The 15,287-nt window shown below is 37.8% G+C and overlaps 1 protein-coding gene across 2 annotated transcripts in view; it reads right to left on the reverse strand.

Moving 5' to 3' along the window:
- Nucleotides 1–1,219: 1,219 nt before the first annotated feature.
- The window catches only part of LOC126356045 (tumor protein p63-regulated gene 1-like protein), a 159,028-nt gene continuing 144,960 nt past the window's right edge, over nucleotides 1,220–15,287 (reverse strand). For both annotated transcript variants that reach the window (XM_050006725.1, XM_050006724.1), the window contains 2 exons: nucleotides 10,661–10,845; nucleotides 1,220–1,824 (listed from right to left, as the gene is read on the reverse strand). In XM_050006725.1, the coding sequence (XP_049862682.1) occupies nucleotides 1,795–1,824; nucleotides 10,661–10,845 (215 nt within the window). In that variant the 3' untranslated portion in view covers nucleotides 1,220–1,794. The remainder of the gene's footprint in view (nucleotides 1,825–10,660; nucleotides 10,846–15,287) is intronic.

Here is a 15,287-nt window from a genome sequence, read left to right on the forward strand (position 1 = left end):
CCACTCTATAGCAAATCTGGACATGTGGGGTGTCACATTGTCCACCTGGAATTGCCCAAGTCCATCAGGAAGCACAACCAACATGTATGGATGCAGGTGATCAGACAGGATGCTTACATACGTGTCAGTCAGAGTTGTACATGGGCATATCAAAGACCTCATATCACTACAACTGCAAACGCTCCACACTATTACAGAGCCTCCACCAGCTTCAACAGCCCCCTGCTGACATGCAGGGTCCATGGATTCTAGAGGTTGTCTCCATAATCGTACACATCCATCCGCTCGAGACAATTTGAAATGAGACTCGTCCAACCAGGTAATATGTTTCCAGTCTCAACAGTCCACTGTCGGTGTTGAAGGATCCAGGCGAGGTGTAAAGCTTCATCTCATGCAGTCATCATGGGTACACGAGTAGGCCTGCAGCTTCAAAAGCCCATATTGATGATGTTTTGTTGATGGTTTGCACACTGCTACTTGTTAATGGCCCAGCATTGAAATCTGTAGAAATTTGCAGAAGTGTTGCACTTCTGTCTCATTGAACAATTCTCTTCAGTCGTCCTTGGTCCTGTTCTTGCAAGATCTTTCTCCAGCCGCTGCGGTATTGGGTACTTGATACTTTACTGTGTTCCTGATATTCACAGTACACTTGTGAAATGGTCACACAGGAAAATTCCCACTTCATCACTACCTCAGAGATGGTGTGATCATTCATGTGATGACTATAACAACACATTCAAACTCACTTAAATGTTGATAACCTACCATTGCAGCAGCAGTAACTGATCTAACAAGTGTGCCAGACACTTGTTGTCATATATAGGCACTGCTGACTGCAGTGCCCTCTTCTGGCTGTGTACATATATCTGTATTTGAAGACGCATGCGTATACCAGTTTCTTTGGCGCTTCAGTGTAAAATGCTTTCATACAAAATTATAAATTGTTTTTCCACTCACTTATGATGTTGTAAAGTAACCATTGTGATTGATAAATATCATTTTTGCATGACATTTACTTAAAATCAGCAATTAGTTTAAACATTTAACTGTCCATGTTTTTTTGACCTCTAGCTAAAAAATTTCTCACGTTTTGTACAGACAACTACTGCCTACTCTGATTGTAAATTCCCTAAGTACAAAGACCAAATAACACACCATGAAATTTTCAGAACATTTAGGATGGGGTTTTGGAGAAAATAATTTCTAAAAAACCAAAAAATTTTGATTTTTTCATCTTTATGTACTTTGACAGTTTAAGAATTTAATGCATTTATAACATAGCTGACAGTTAACAGTCCTTCCATTTTATCATTTGTCAAGAAAGTTAACATCCTGTCACTATTCATATTTTCAAAACATAATTTTGAAATTCACAAAAAGTCTATTCTTCCCAAAAAATTAAAATAAAAAAAGCTCAGAAGTATGTATGTATCAATCATGCCTCATAGTATTGGGAACAAAGTATTTACTGAAAATAAATTCAGATCTCTGTCACTTTTGGTTTCTTAATCAGAGTTTTTCAATTTCCCCTTTTGTTACGACATCTTCACAAACACTCTCATTTAGAGAGGTCTGTAGCATTTTAACAAATCACCAGAAAATGAAAATACTGTAGTTTTGGAGATGCATCATGTGGAACTTCAACATATATTTTTTTCAGCAGACTCTGAAATAGTGATGTGACACAGCATATGTACGCAAAACAAGCCTGACATGACCACAATCATGCTTGACTCCAACTATTGTGGTATGCTACAGCACTGTGGCATGATACAGTATTGTAGCATGAGGATTTCAATGTGTAGCAGGACTGGAGACTTGTACCTGCAAACAAACCAAAAGTTAATAACATCACTTTATTTGGTTAAAGTGGTTATTAAAACTTTATGACTACTACTTATGATTTCCATGTAGACTTTGCCTCCCATTTTAGCATTCAGTATTCTGTTGCAAAATTGTTTCAGAAGCTCCCATTAGAGACAAGGAACAATCTCAGGAATTCCTATCAGTAAAAGAAAACCTACTTTACCTGCCACTTATATGCTAATATTGATTCAAGTATGGAAAAACAGTATTAGCTGCATGATAAGTAGACATACATATACAAGGAGTAAAGGTAATAAACGTCCACATAGTGTATTTAGCACTAGCAAAATGTAGGTGACTACAATAAGGTACCATATAGATGTATGTCTATTCTTCACTAATTTCTCTGAAGAAGAACATAACCCACAAATTTAGCAATGTTTTCTGTCTTGTACTCCTTCAATTACTTTTGAGCCAGATATGACTTTTCATTACCATAAGTAGTTGTGTTTGTTGTAAACAAGTCTTTACTAACATAGGTTACTTCCGTTTAGATGCAGCAGATATTTGTGAAGTACACACTTTCCTGACAAATTTATGATGTTGAATAGTGTAAGAACAGAATGAAATAGCACATATCAGTGTAGTATTGGTCACACTGTGATCTTATCAACAATTATTAACAATTATGTCAGTTTTGATTGGAACAGAACACATAAAAAGTTTATGTATTTGTAATGTGAAGAATCATTTCATTGGGTTCTATATCCATTGCACATAATCTATAAACAGTGACAATTATGATGCTGTACAAAGGGAAGAAAGGCAGAGCATCATCCGATTCATTCAGAGGAGTGACACTACAAAATACTTCCTTCCAAATATTTACAAAAATTCTCAACATGACTATTTGATACAGTTGAGGGAAACATTACAAAACATCGGTTTGGCTTTATGAAGGGCAGAAGCATGGTACAGCAGTAAAATACTTAATGAATCAAGTAGAAGATACACTGAAACCAAAGTGGAATGTAATATACAGTCTTTGTAGAGTTCAGGAAAGTGTTCAACTCTGTAGAGAGAGGAAACCTAGTAGACAAACTGAAAAGAATGAACAGAGGTGGACCCACTAGTGAGAACAATTGAGGCATGCTTTAAATAAAATGCGATCCAAATAAACAACAATGATGAGCTCTCAAAGAAAATTATACATATGAATGAGTTCTCTAAGTAGGCTCTGAGCCCTACATAGTTCAACATCTATACAACAGATGTGACAAACATAACAGAAGAAGACTCAATGACGGAACAGATTCTGTATGCAGACAACATAGCAACAGGGTCATCAGTAAGACAGGATACACAGAAGGCACTAAAAAAAGCTAGGATCTTGGGCAAAGAAAAAAGACCTAAAAATAATTCAGGAATGGAAGAGAGTGTCACCACCAAGACAGTATAACTCTATACAATGAACCACTGCAAATAGCAGGAAAATATAAATATATAAGAATTACATAACACACAAGAGCATAATCTTTCAGTTCACACATTCAGGAAAAAGCAGCATCCATCAAAGCCTCAAACAATATTCGGAGGATAACTAATCTGACAAGCACAGCAATGACACTATTCAAAGTGACAGCGGTGCCAGACATAACACATGGAATAGAGATCATATGGGAATAACTCGTGCTGTTAATATGAAAAGAACAGAAAAAGTCAAACCAATGTTCATAAATTGGACCATAGAAATGGGAAAAACAGCACCAACCCATCTGATGTATGGATTCAGGAAAGAGGCTTTTTGAATAGAGGACAACAGATTACAGCACCGGCTACCTTCCACAGAACCAGAACAGAAACCGATCAACATCTTGGACCAGAAAAAGAGGGAGACAGACCTGGAGTTCTACAGCACGCCAACCATGATGGATGACGTGAGAGTGTAGGAATCAGAGGCATGTAACAACAAGACTTACAATACATTGGTTTCATTATAAAATATCTGTCAACAACAAATTCCATGAACAAAGATAACAAAAACTAAAAGGACTATATCAAGGACTGAAATGCCTGGGGGGGGGGGGGTTGTAAAAACTTAAATAAGTTTGTATATTAATGTTCCATCTGAGTGTACCTTTCTCAATAATAATAATAATAATAATAATAATAATAATAAAACTGTGTATGCTGTATAAACTTTATTTGAAAGTTTAATCTATTTTCTAAATTACTGTATACTTTTTATCTCACTGTTCATTTCTGTACAATATTGCAGCAGTTTATTAGTTCCTTCACATTTAACTTTCTGCATAGCACCTGAAAATCCAGTTACTTGATACCATATGTTCTGAATTAATGAAACATTACATTTTTGTTTGTGAATCAACTTTTCGAATTGCATGTTATACAAAAGGTTTTGGGATACTAAGAAGTCAAGGAAAGCAACACTACTTTGTTAACAATTTATTTTATTAAAAATTCAAATTTGATGCAACAGTATTAAAATTATGATTCCAATTTCAACATTATATTGCACCATCAATACTGTACAATGTACCTCAAAAATTCAAGCCAGGTAATTGCTTTCATGTTTTCAAAAATTATATAACCTCAAGTCCATGCTGTTGGACACCAATCTAGAGATTTGGTGCTCAGTCTCAGGCATATCAAAACTTCTAGAATATAACAAATTCAGAGACAAACACACCTATTAAATATGTTCAGAAATTTCATAAATGGTGTACCAAATTACATTCTATTTGTATTAATATTTTTGAATTAATTTACTTGAACAATATAGAGTTTAGCAGATGATGACAATGTTGATAATAAGTCTTTAATTATATATTATCACAATGCCAAATATATTATACATCACACACTTTAACAGCAAACAACTTTGAATGATATGTTTCTCATGGGTTACTTGTTAAAAAGTTTCAATGAAACATTTATTTACTGATTAGGCCATGCAGTAACAAATTGTTTAGGCATGTAAGCTACTTCAGTGACCTAACACACGAGATCATAGTACATTAAAGAGAATAAAATATTGCTTCTATCATAGCATCGTTATAGTATATGGACATTCAAATTTTGCGAAGAGAAAGTTCAGGCAGCATTTGGAATAGTCATATAAATTTACAAACACCTTTCTTTTTACATCCATGTAATGTTTCTTCTATGCAGTTGGGTGTCCACAACTTTGGTTATTGCTTCAATTTAGCCTTCAAAAAAGTCATCCACAATGAAAGGTAACAGTGTACATCAGCTTTGTCCATCTGACAAAGCAGTGACAATCAGTAGTAGCAAAAGTAATTGTTAACCTAATAATTGCTTGCCTCATGCTATTGCACTTAAATAAATCCTTATAAAATCAGCTACATCATCCTCTCTAATGACTAAAATAATTCAAAGTACATGGACGTATCATTTAATCTACCAAATCTAATTACTATTCCTGATGATTAATGTGACTATGACCAAAATATTCATACAAAATATTGAAAAGGTACACTTATGAGCATTCTTAAATTGAACATAAATACATCTATCTGACATCTACTGTGTATCATATAAATAATTATAATTGGTGTCAAAACTTTTATTGCACTTCTCAGTTTCATTATTATTTACAACTTCAATTCACGCCACTCACCAGAGTTATAAGAAACAGAATTCCAACTATAGCACAAAACTAATGATGTTGGAGAAAGCTCAGATTCAAAGAAATCAAGTTAAAGGCTCCGTTTCCTCATTTGCGATTGCAAGTATTCAATTCAGGACCCTCAATCACATCACAGTCAGTCCACACACTTTCGTTATCCTTGTTGGCAGTTATGTTTAACTGTTTTAAGGTGTGAGCTCTTATTTCTGCCAGTTTTACTATCAGCTCTCACTATTATTATCAACCCACATTACAATTGTGCAAATATACTAATCATGTGAAGTGGGTGTGCGTAATATTTCATGTGAACGAATACTACCAACTGAGAAAAGCAGCTAGTGTTTGGTGCTGTCCTTTTTCATATGAAAGTTCTACTCTATGCACCAAACACTACCAGCTTTTATCATATGGACGTATTATTTCATGTCAAATATTACACACACACACACACAAAAACACACACACACACACACACACACACACACACACACACACACACACGATGTACCAAACACGACCAGCTTTTCTCATATGGAAGTAATATGAAGTATTATTTCATGTGAAATATTACACACACACACACACACACACCAACTTTCATTTCAGTTGTTCCATTATGAACTGACATAATTTAGGGTTAAAGCAATGGCTTCTCTGATGTGTACATCAATTTAGATCTAGATTCCCCGAGAGAAGTAACAGAGAATTTGCAATGCATTTGTGTATTTGATGCAGGCGACTGATGACTGATGGCATTCTAAAAAAAGGTTTAGTTTCATACTTTAAGATATACCACTAAGGATTACTATTAATTTCCAGTTAAACTGTTTATTAAAAATGGTGAAAAATTTCAATTCATTTTTCAGCTTTGATAAGAACTTGTGTCTTATGAAATGTGTTTAACTTAAGTAGGGCAACATCAAATTTATTTATTTTCTTTTGTTCTCAAAAGAGATTCTCGTACCACAAATCAAAGGTTAAAGAAGTAATTTACAAACCTGCTGATGTACATTTTGCGAAGAAACTTCACAAACTTTCAAGTTGCAGTGAACTGGGTAATAACATTTGGAAGTTTGTTATTATATGGGAGACATATGAAAACCCCAGAATTATGTTGTCATAATATTTTTCACTCCAAACACTTCTTTTTACAAAAGCGTAATAAATAGAAGACAGCCACAATCCATATTGCGTTTGATATTTATTTTATTCATATTTCTCTAAAAATCACTCGGTTTATTCAGGGCTGAAGTGTGAATCAACCAGTGTACACCTTCAACTAATAATCTTTCTTCCATGTTCGATAAGTATTTCTTTCAAGTGCCATTCCCATTTTATTTGATACATTCACACACAAGACTATTATTATTAACTACCAATACTGAATGAGTAGAAATAGTTTCAAAAACAAAAGACAAAGATAAGATAAAATTTTCTTTATTTTATGAAGAAAAAAGTTTTCTTTTAATAATTCAGCATCAAATACTTCAAACAACTGATACTGCCGTGTTTCTCACTGAAACTACTCAAAGACCAGATGTGCCTTTCACCTAACTGAGCACGTCTCAGTCTTCATTAAGCAGATTACAGTGTGTATTTCTTTATTAATTAATTTCCTATGACATTTTAAATTTTATACATAGAAGTGTTACTAAAATCTCAATCATCTGATGCAGTATTAGCATCAAATCTTGAATGGTGTATTAGATAGCCTTAATGTATTTGATTTATCAATTCTGAATATTGTAGAAGTCTATATCATGAGACTCATTTTCCATTTGAGTAAGGCATTGCTGTATTCACAACAGGAAAGTCCCGTCTTATAAATAATAAAGAACGAAATAAAGAAGAGACAGATTTTGAGCCTGACAGGAGCAGTCACAAGGTGGCACGTAGTCAGGCCAAACTGACTCCAAGGCTGATCACCAGCCTGTGGGGAAATAACTCAGACAAAAGAGGAAGGACAACATGTGAAGCTGACAATGCACAGCAAGTAAAACAGAGTTAGACAAAAATTCTAAATATATCAGTCTTGAAAAGCCAAAAGTATTAGACAAGTGAGAGAAAGAATGAGGTCTTGTGGTTGTGAGTCAATCATGTCACTGGTGGCCAATGGGCACTCAAGTTTTTGTATCACCTCATCAGTTAGCTGTAGACTCAAAGTTATCTCTATTCCTCACCCCCAACCCTTTCTTCACACTTAGTTTTTTGGTATGCCAGCACTCACTGTGAACCAATCAAGAGATACACCCACAATTTTACATCACTATGGGGCAGAAGAGGATTTTAAAGGGAAGAGAGCACAAAAATTTAGGGACAATATGTCCAGTGGAGATGATTTGGTTGGTTACTTTGCTTCACCAGACATCAAGGCAAAGATTAAGATGCACCCTGTAAAATGCTGATATGGAGATAGTTCTCTGTTGGTTTTATTGCATCTTGTGTGGGAGTTTCTGTGAAAATATGGAATGATGACAAACAGTCATCACCACCATGCAAGGCTGTGGTCTCTCTTTGGAGATACTGTGGTAAGGTCAGCAATTTCCTGTAGTTGAAACTGTAGAATAGACTTTAGTCAACTGTATCTTCTGAATCAATTATTCTAGTCATCATTAAATCCTTGGTAGGTATCTCAGGGAATAACATCATGACAAGTCAAGTTTCTCTCCCATCTAGTTAAAGCAGCTGAATCCCACAACACGAGCCTGCTTTCTTCAATGTCAGACATAACCACACTTGCAATGTGACAGTACCATTTGTGCCAAAAAACAATTAATTCAGTTTGAAATTAGTTTATGGAATTTATATTCAGAATGAGATCATTGTAAGTCAGTATCTGTGCCTTTCATCGTTCTCTACACATATTATGAAATGATGCATATAAACCAAGGCACCCCCTACATGCAAAAATCATTTTTTGATATCCATAAAGAGAAGGTAAAATTTCAATCAACAATTACAGCATTACAATTGTTTAAGAGTTAGAACTGTAGAAGACATAGTGAATATAATACTGACTAGGACATGACTAGGTACATGGTCAGCTTTTCTTCACTCTCCTCAACATTTAACATGCTTTGTAAGTTTGTACAATATAATATATGTAAATCTATTCAAAAATACAACTGAAGCTCGTAGTGTATATCTTAAATTTCCTAAAACAGGAATTAAATATAGGTAAACATCCTTACAATCTAGATGGAATTTTACAATAATAAACAACACACTCTCTCGAGAACGCATAAGTAAATTAAAAGTAGAGCTTTATGAGTTTCAAAATGTATGATGGTTTCACAATAGCATGGACCATACAGATGTATAGTTTAGCTAACAAAGAATTATTTGTGAAAACATAGTTTTGATTTCTATTCCAATTTTAAAGAAAACTGTTATTCATAGGAGTTACATGTCATGGTTTTCCATATAGGAATCATGGACTATGAAAACTAAAAGAATTACACAGTCTGTAAATTAGGTCATTATACTCATTATGTCTCAGTAAATGATATCCCTTAAGAGGACATTGTTGAGCACAAAATGTAGAGGACAAATCAACCGTCAATAACTACACTTCATGACACAACTTAACTGTAATTCTTCATGCAATTCATATTGTGAATAACACCTTCAAACCTATTGTTTGATGCATTACAACAGAGACATAATCTGTTACACACATGAATTACTGCTAATGTTTAGTTATTTTGGCAAGTCAATGTCTTGGATAACAGCTCAGTCCAATTAATTTTGATATTCATCAACATCATTAAAAAGTGAAAAGCATTAGAAAAAATAAGTATATAAAGCATTACTACTGATGTTAATTACATTAAATTATGTTTAGGGACAAGGCAAAAACTATTTCCAGTTTCAATAGTCTTCCAATGGTTTCAAGGCGTATTAATACACATGATGTACAGAAAATTCAGTACCATAAATTCAGGTCAGTGGATTTCCATAATGAACAAGCCACTGACCTATTCCACAGTTACAGTCAGTAATTGGGTCTGGAAATCAACAATTTATATCCCAGAAACAAGATGACAGTAACACAAACTGTGTCTAACTGGTGGGTTTCAACAGTTACACTAGCTTCTTCAAGATGAAAATTCATGGCTTTGACTGAAAACAACCTGGCAGTATTTTCTTTTTCAATGTGCTTTATGAATGCATTGATACACTGCAAATTTTCAATTTTACTGTCCATTTAAACACCCAATACAATTGGGCAATTTAAATTTCATTTGTAGTATAAACCAGAAGTAAGTTTTTTGTTAAATTCAACGTTTAAATTTTTATGTTAAATTCAAAGTTTAAATTCATAATACAAGACAGTATAATATTTTGAAACATCATATACTGAACGATTCTGCATATGTCGGCTGAAAGATTAAGCCTGAAATGTAAAGTGTTAACTTATTTTCAACACAAATGTCACACCTCTATATCTACTCACATATTCAAATACAATAACAAATAAATACAAACAGTGGCACATGAAACAAATATGATACTTTATAATTTTATGTGAGATTTTAAAATTGGGTTAAAGAAAAAGTGCACTACCTTTTCTGGTTGTTCAGTACAATAGTATTTAATACCTGTCACGTTAATTTGCTTTCACATCAATGTAGTGTCAAGGACTATTGACTAATCTTACGATAGATAAAACTATGATTTACAAAATATTTCTACAGTGCACATTAATAAATATCAATGGCCAACATAAACAAAACCTGTGCAATAAAGAATGGCAATAACCCCACCAAATTTCACAACTTATAGAAACAGCAGATTACTGCTAATATATAATACAGTGTAACGCCATACAAAGTATATTTAAATAACAGAAGCTACATTTCAAAATTCCAAAAACTTGTCATACATACAAATTTTTACCCACAACAACAGTCACATTATGTCAAAACATAAACACGTAAAATTCGAAGCAATGGAATCTAAAATAGTAGTACTTCTGCCATTATACTACTATACAGGTAGTTTCTAAAGGATTAGTCACACAAACAAGTAACTTTAAGCCTTACTTGTCTGTTTTGAGGAATTTTGAACATAGGAACGTATTTTTGTAAATTAATTACCGTAGATGACAGTTGCAATAACCTGCCTATCAGCCCCGAACAAAGTTTTGTCCAGGGACAACTAAAAACTAAATTTTCCACGTACTTTAAAGAATCCCAAAGAATTTTTGTTGTGTATTACAGAACCCAGGCCAACATAATTCTGGAGCACGATAGACTTGTGTTCTACTCTGCATACTGGACCATCAGCCTCCTTCTGTATGTGCTCCACAGCATCCACAAGTTTACGGGCAAAGTCTTCAACATCATAAATTTTATTGCTATCACCATCTGAAATTAAATACAAAGAGAAAACTTATTTTAGTTTTGGTATTAATCCACATAGTAATTAAAAGAGTTAGCTCTATTTAAATGAACATTAACAAATAAACAGCACTCCTTAGTGTGACAAGAGAGTTAATTATACAAGTGACAGTAAATGATAAAGGAAAGGAATGGACAAAGTGAGCAATGGGAAAGGGTGAACCAGCAGGACAGGCAGGATGGCGACACACAGGCTAGGTGTCAGCAAATACAGGTATGAGCGAGGCTGGGTTAGGGGACCAGAGTGACAGCGGTGGTGGATGTGGATGGAGAGGGTTGTATGGGTGCACGACGGCAATGTCTTCAGCGCCTGCTCAGTAACAGATTGAGATGGGTGTCAAGAACAGACTCAGAACAGTAAGATAAAACAGAATGTAAAACACACGTAACAAGTTTGGAAAAATATGTGCCTACGCACACCGAAGTGTGGGACGAAGCATACCGTCAGCATTAAAACATGGACAACGCAGTAAGAACATGGTAAAGGGAGCTAAAATAATATAGCAGATGGAAGTGGCCGGCTGACCGCTGGGAAAAAAGGGAGGAGACAGCCACTTTGCAATACACTAAAACCTCCAGCCTAAAAGTTGAGGCCAGAGTCCAGACACATCATAAAACTTTAAAACCCTAGACACACACACATCTCATCATAAGCTAAAACACAGGGCAGATCCCCATCAAATTGTGCTTCTGCCCTTGCATCACGGTATAAAATGCATTCTGTTAAAATGTGGCGGACAGAGATGTGCACACCACAAGCATCACAAAGCAGGGGATCCTCCCGCCGTAATAGAAAGCTACGTGTGAGAGGACAGTGCCCAATCCGACGCGTAAGGGTTACTTCATCGTGCCTGAGCTACCAGCACGAGGAACACCATGGCCGAGTTGTTGACTTCACCAACTGCAGTTTATTGGCTGTGACTGCCAGTCATTCTTCCTCCCACAACTCACATGCATTTCTTGTGGAGAGCAGAAATGACGGGCTGCAAGGGAATAGGACACTGGACCACATCCTGCTCTCTGCAGGCATCCTTGGCAGCCCGATCGGCCTGTTCATTGCCCCATATTCCTACATGACCAGGCACCCAGCAGAAGGACACTTACTTACACCACCATTGGAACAAGTACAATTGGCCATATATCAGCTGGACCATCTCCTCAGTTGGATACAGATTCTGCAACAATTGTAAGGCACTAAGAGAATCGGTGCAGAGGAGAAAGCGATTGACTCATCTGCTCCAGTGCATTCAGGATCACGTGGAGCTCTGCTGCAAAAACAGTATATTCATCAGGGAGGCGAATCTGGGTAACATGATCAGGGAACACTACAGAACAGCCAAGGAAGTTCTCGTTTGGAGCCATCAGTGTAAACGATGGTGAAACTGTGAAGCACATCTAAAATGTTAAAAAACAGAGATTGGAACGTAAAATATGGTGTACTATCTTTCTTAAAATATGTCAAATCGAAAATAAGTCTGGGTCTCCATAGGAGCCAATTTGGAAATCTGCTCCAACTGCGATGGAAAACATAAAGACAAGCCATATTCATCGCAGAGAGGCAATCCTGTATCCTAATCCCATAGGGCTGCATCGCTCATTGCCAGTTACGAAATAGCCGTGCCAGAGGAAGCTGAGCAATGGTATGGTATGCAAGTGTATGCATGGTGTGGACAAAGTTTTATTCGCCTGGCACACTGTAAGTAGCCGCCGCCGCATATGTAGTGGCGGTTCACCAGCCTCTGCACAGAGGTTTGGTATGGGACTAGTTCTGAATGCCCAAGTGGCCAACCGAAGCCCTTCATGGTGCACATCGTTCAACATCTTTAAGTAAGAAGGCCTCGCAGACCCATACACCGTGCACCCATAATCGAGCCGAGATTGCACAAACACCCTGTAAAACTGGAGCAGACAAGTCCTGTCGGCTCCCCATGTACTGTGGCTAAGACATTTAAAACACTTAAAGCCTTAAGTGACCGTCGTTTCAAGTCTTTAAGATGAGGTAACCACGTAAGCTTCGAGTCAAAAATGAGCCCCAGAAATCTCACCATGTCTTTAAAAGCAAGGACAGTGTCCCTCATCTTCAACTCAGGAAAGGTTAAAATCAAACAAGAAAGGTGAAAAAGAACACATAAGGACTTCTCGGTGGAAAACTTAAAACCACTCTTCTGCGCACAGTCATCCAAATGTCTAAGAGTAAGTTGCAACTGACGCATTGTCATTGCAAGGCTTGAAGAAGAGCAAAACAAAGAGAAATCATCCACAAACAAGACACACTGGACAGGCCTTTTCACTATAGAGGTAATGCTATTAATAGCAATGGCAAAGACAATCACACTTAAAATGCTACCCTAAGGGACACTGTTCTCCTCTTCAAAGCGGTCAGACAGAACGTCACCAATTCGGTATTTAAAACATCGAGGCGAGAGGAAAGACTGAATAAAAGGAGGAAGACAACAACAAAAACACCATTTGTGAAGCTGCTCCAGGATGAGACGCTTCCAAGTGGTATCGTAGGCCTTCTCGATGTCAAAAAATACACCTAGGTGATGACGGTGTTGTAAAGCTTGTTGTATAGCCGCCTCCCTCCCGGAGGTGGAACGAAAGGTGGAACGAAACCTCCTGAACCCACACTGAAAGCGACTAAGGAGTTGCCGGGATTCTAATATCCAGACAAGGTGGCAGTTGATCATCCGCTCCAAGGTCTTTCCCATGCAACTAGTGAGGGCAACACTATGGTAGCTACGCAGGTTCGTGCGGTCTTTCCCAGGTTTTAAAAAATGAATTAAAACTGCCTCACGCCACTAGTCAGGAAAGTGACCTGACAACCAAATGGCATTAAAAAGTGCGAGAAGGATTTCTTTGTTGTGACTTGTGAGGTGCCATAGCATACTGTAATGGATCCTGTCGTGACCTGGGGATGTGTCACGAGCTGCAGACAATGCAGACTCCAGCTCCCACATAGAAAATGGGCAGTTGTAAACTTAATTACAGGTGGACTGGAAGTCCAAATTACACCTCTCAGCAATCGCTCAATGGTGCTGGAAACCCGGATCTAGACTGGTTGTTGCAGTAACCATGGCCAAATACTCTGCCACAGTCTGGGCAATGTCTCTCAGATCCTTATGGAGACTGCCGTTATTCATTACAGAAGCCATGGGGCACCTCCCTCCTCTCCCAGAAATTCTCCTGATGGTCTCCAACACAATGGAACCTTTGGTGGAACAATTAATGGTGTTCAGGAACTGTTGCCACAACCTCTTCTTGCTCTCTCGGATAATGCGGCAACTTTTGCCCTTGCCACCCGAAAGGCTGCAAGATTCTCAGCAGTTGGCTGACACCAGAACCTACGCAGAGCCGCATGCCTGGTCCTGATCGCAGAGTGGCATTCGTCACTCTACCAAGAGACAGGTTGTCTCTTTCGGTGGCCTGTGGACTGTGGAATGGATGCTGCAGCAGCGTGGTGAACCGTTTTGGTAATATGATCCACCCATGCCTCCAACATTTGCACACTGTTCGAACTGGATCAACTGGCTATAAAGTGTCCAGTCGGCTCCACTGAGCACCCATTGTGGTGGTCTCCTTTCGGGGCCCATGCCATCTGGCAGGTGAATCTAGATTGGGAAGTGATCACTGCCGTGCGGAGAGCAAAGCAAGAGATCAATGGCACAGAATGACCCAGTCGCTGTGCAGAAGTGAGTGCTCTGTCCTCCATTGAGCAAGTAGGCACAGGATGACAGGAGAAGAATATCAATTGCTCTACCTCTGGGACAGGTAATTGCAGAGCCCCAAAGCACATTGTGGGCATTAAAATCATCACAAATAATGAACAGCTGGGGCAGCTGTGTAAGAAGATCGTTGAGGACCGCTTCATCAAGTGCATCATATGGTGGCAAGTAAAGCTAACATACAGTCAATGGATGAGGCATGTGCACAGACACAGCGACGGCTTGTAAAGTCATCGTAAGTGAGAGAGGCGAGGAATGGTAGTCCGTCCTAACAAAAATAGCTACGTCTCCTCTAGCTCTCTCTCCACACAGGTCGTCGTTTATGTGGAGCGTATAGCCTCGTAGCTCAGGGGAGTATGATGGATGGAAACAAGTCTCCTGGAGACACAGACACAGCGGTCTACCCTGAGAGAATAGACGAAGTTCCTCCACATGTGTCCTGAACCCCTGCAAGTTCCACTGCAGTATGGGAGCCATCTATGATGGGAGAAGCACCTTCATCTTGTCTCTCCGACGGGGTGGGGAGACTTCAGCAGGTGGCGGGGAAGACATGGGGTGAGATGACTGCCTCACATATACGTCGTACTCCACCAGCTCTGGGGAAGAGTCAGATGTAGCCTCACATAAAATGACATTGGCATGGTCAGATGGTTTACCACGTGATTTTACCCGCTGTTGCTGCTG

Source organism: Schistocerca gregaria, chromosome 3, assembly GCF_023897955.1.
Source record: "Schistocerca gregaria isolate iqSchGreg1 chromosome 3, iqSchGreg1.2, whole genome shotgun sequence".
NCBI classification, from domain to species: Eukaryota; Metazoa; Arthropoda; class Insecta; order Orthoptera; family Acrididae; genus Schistocerca; species Schistocerca gregaria.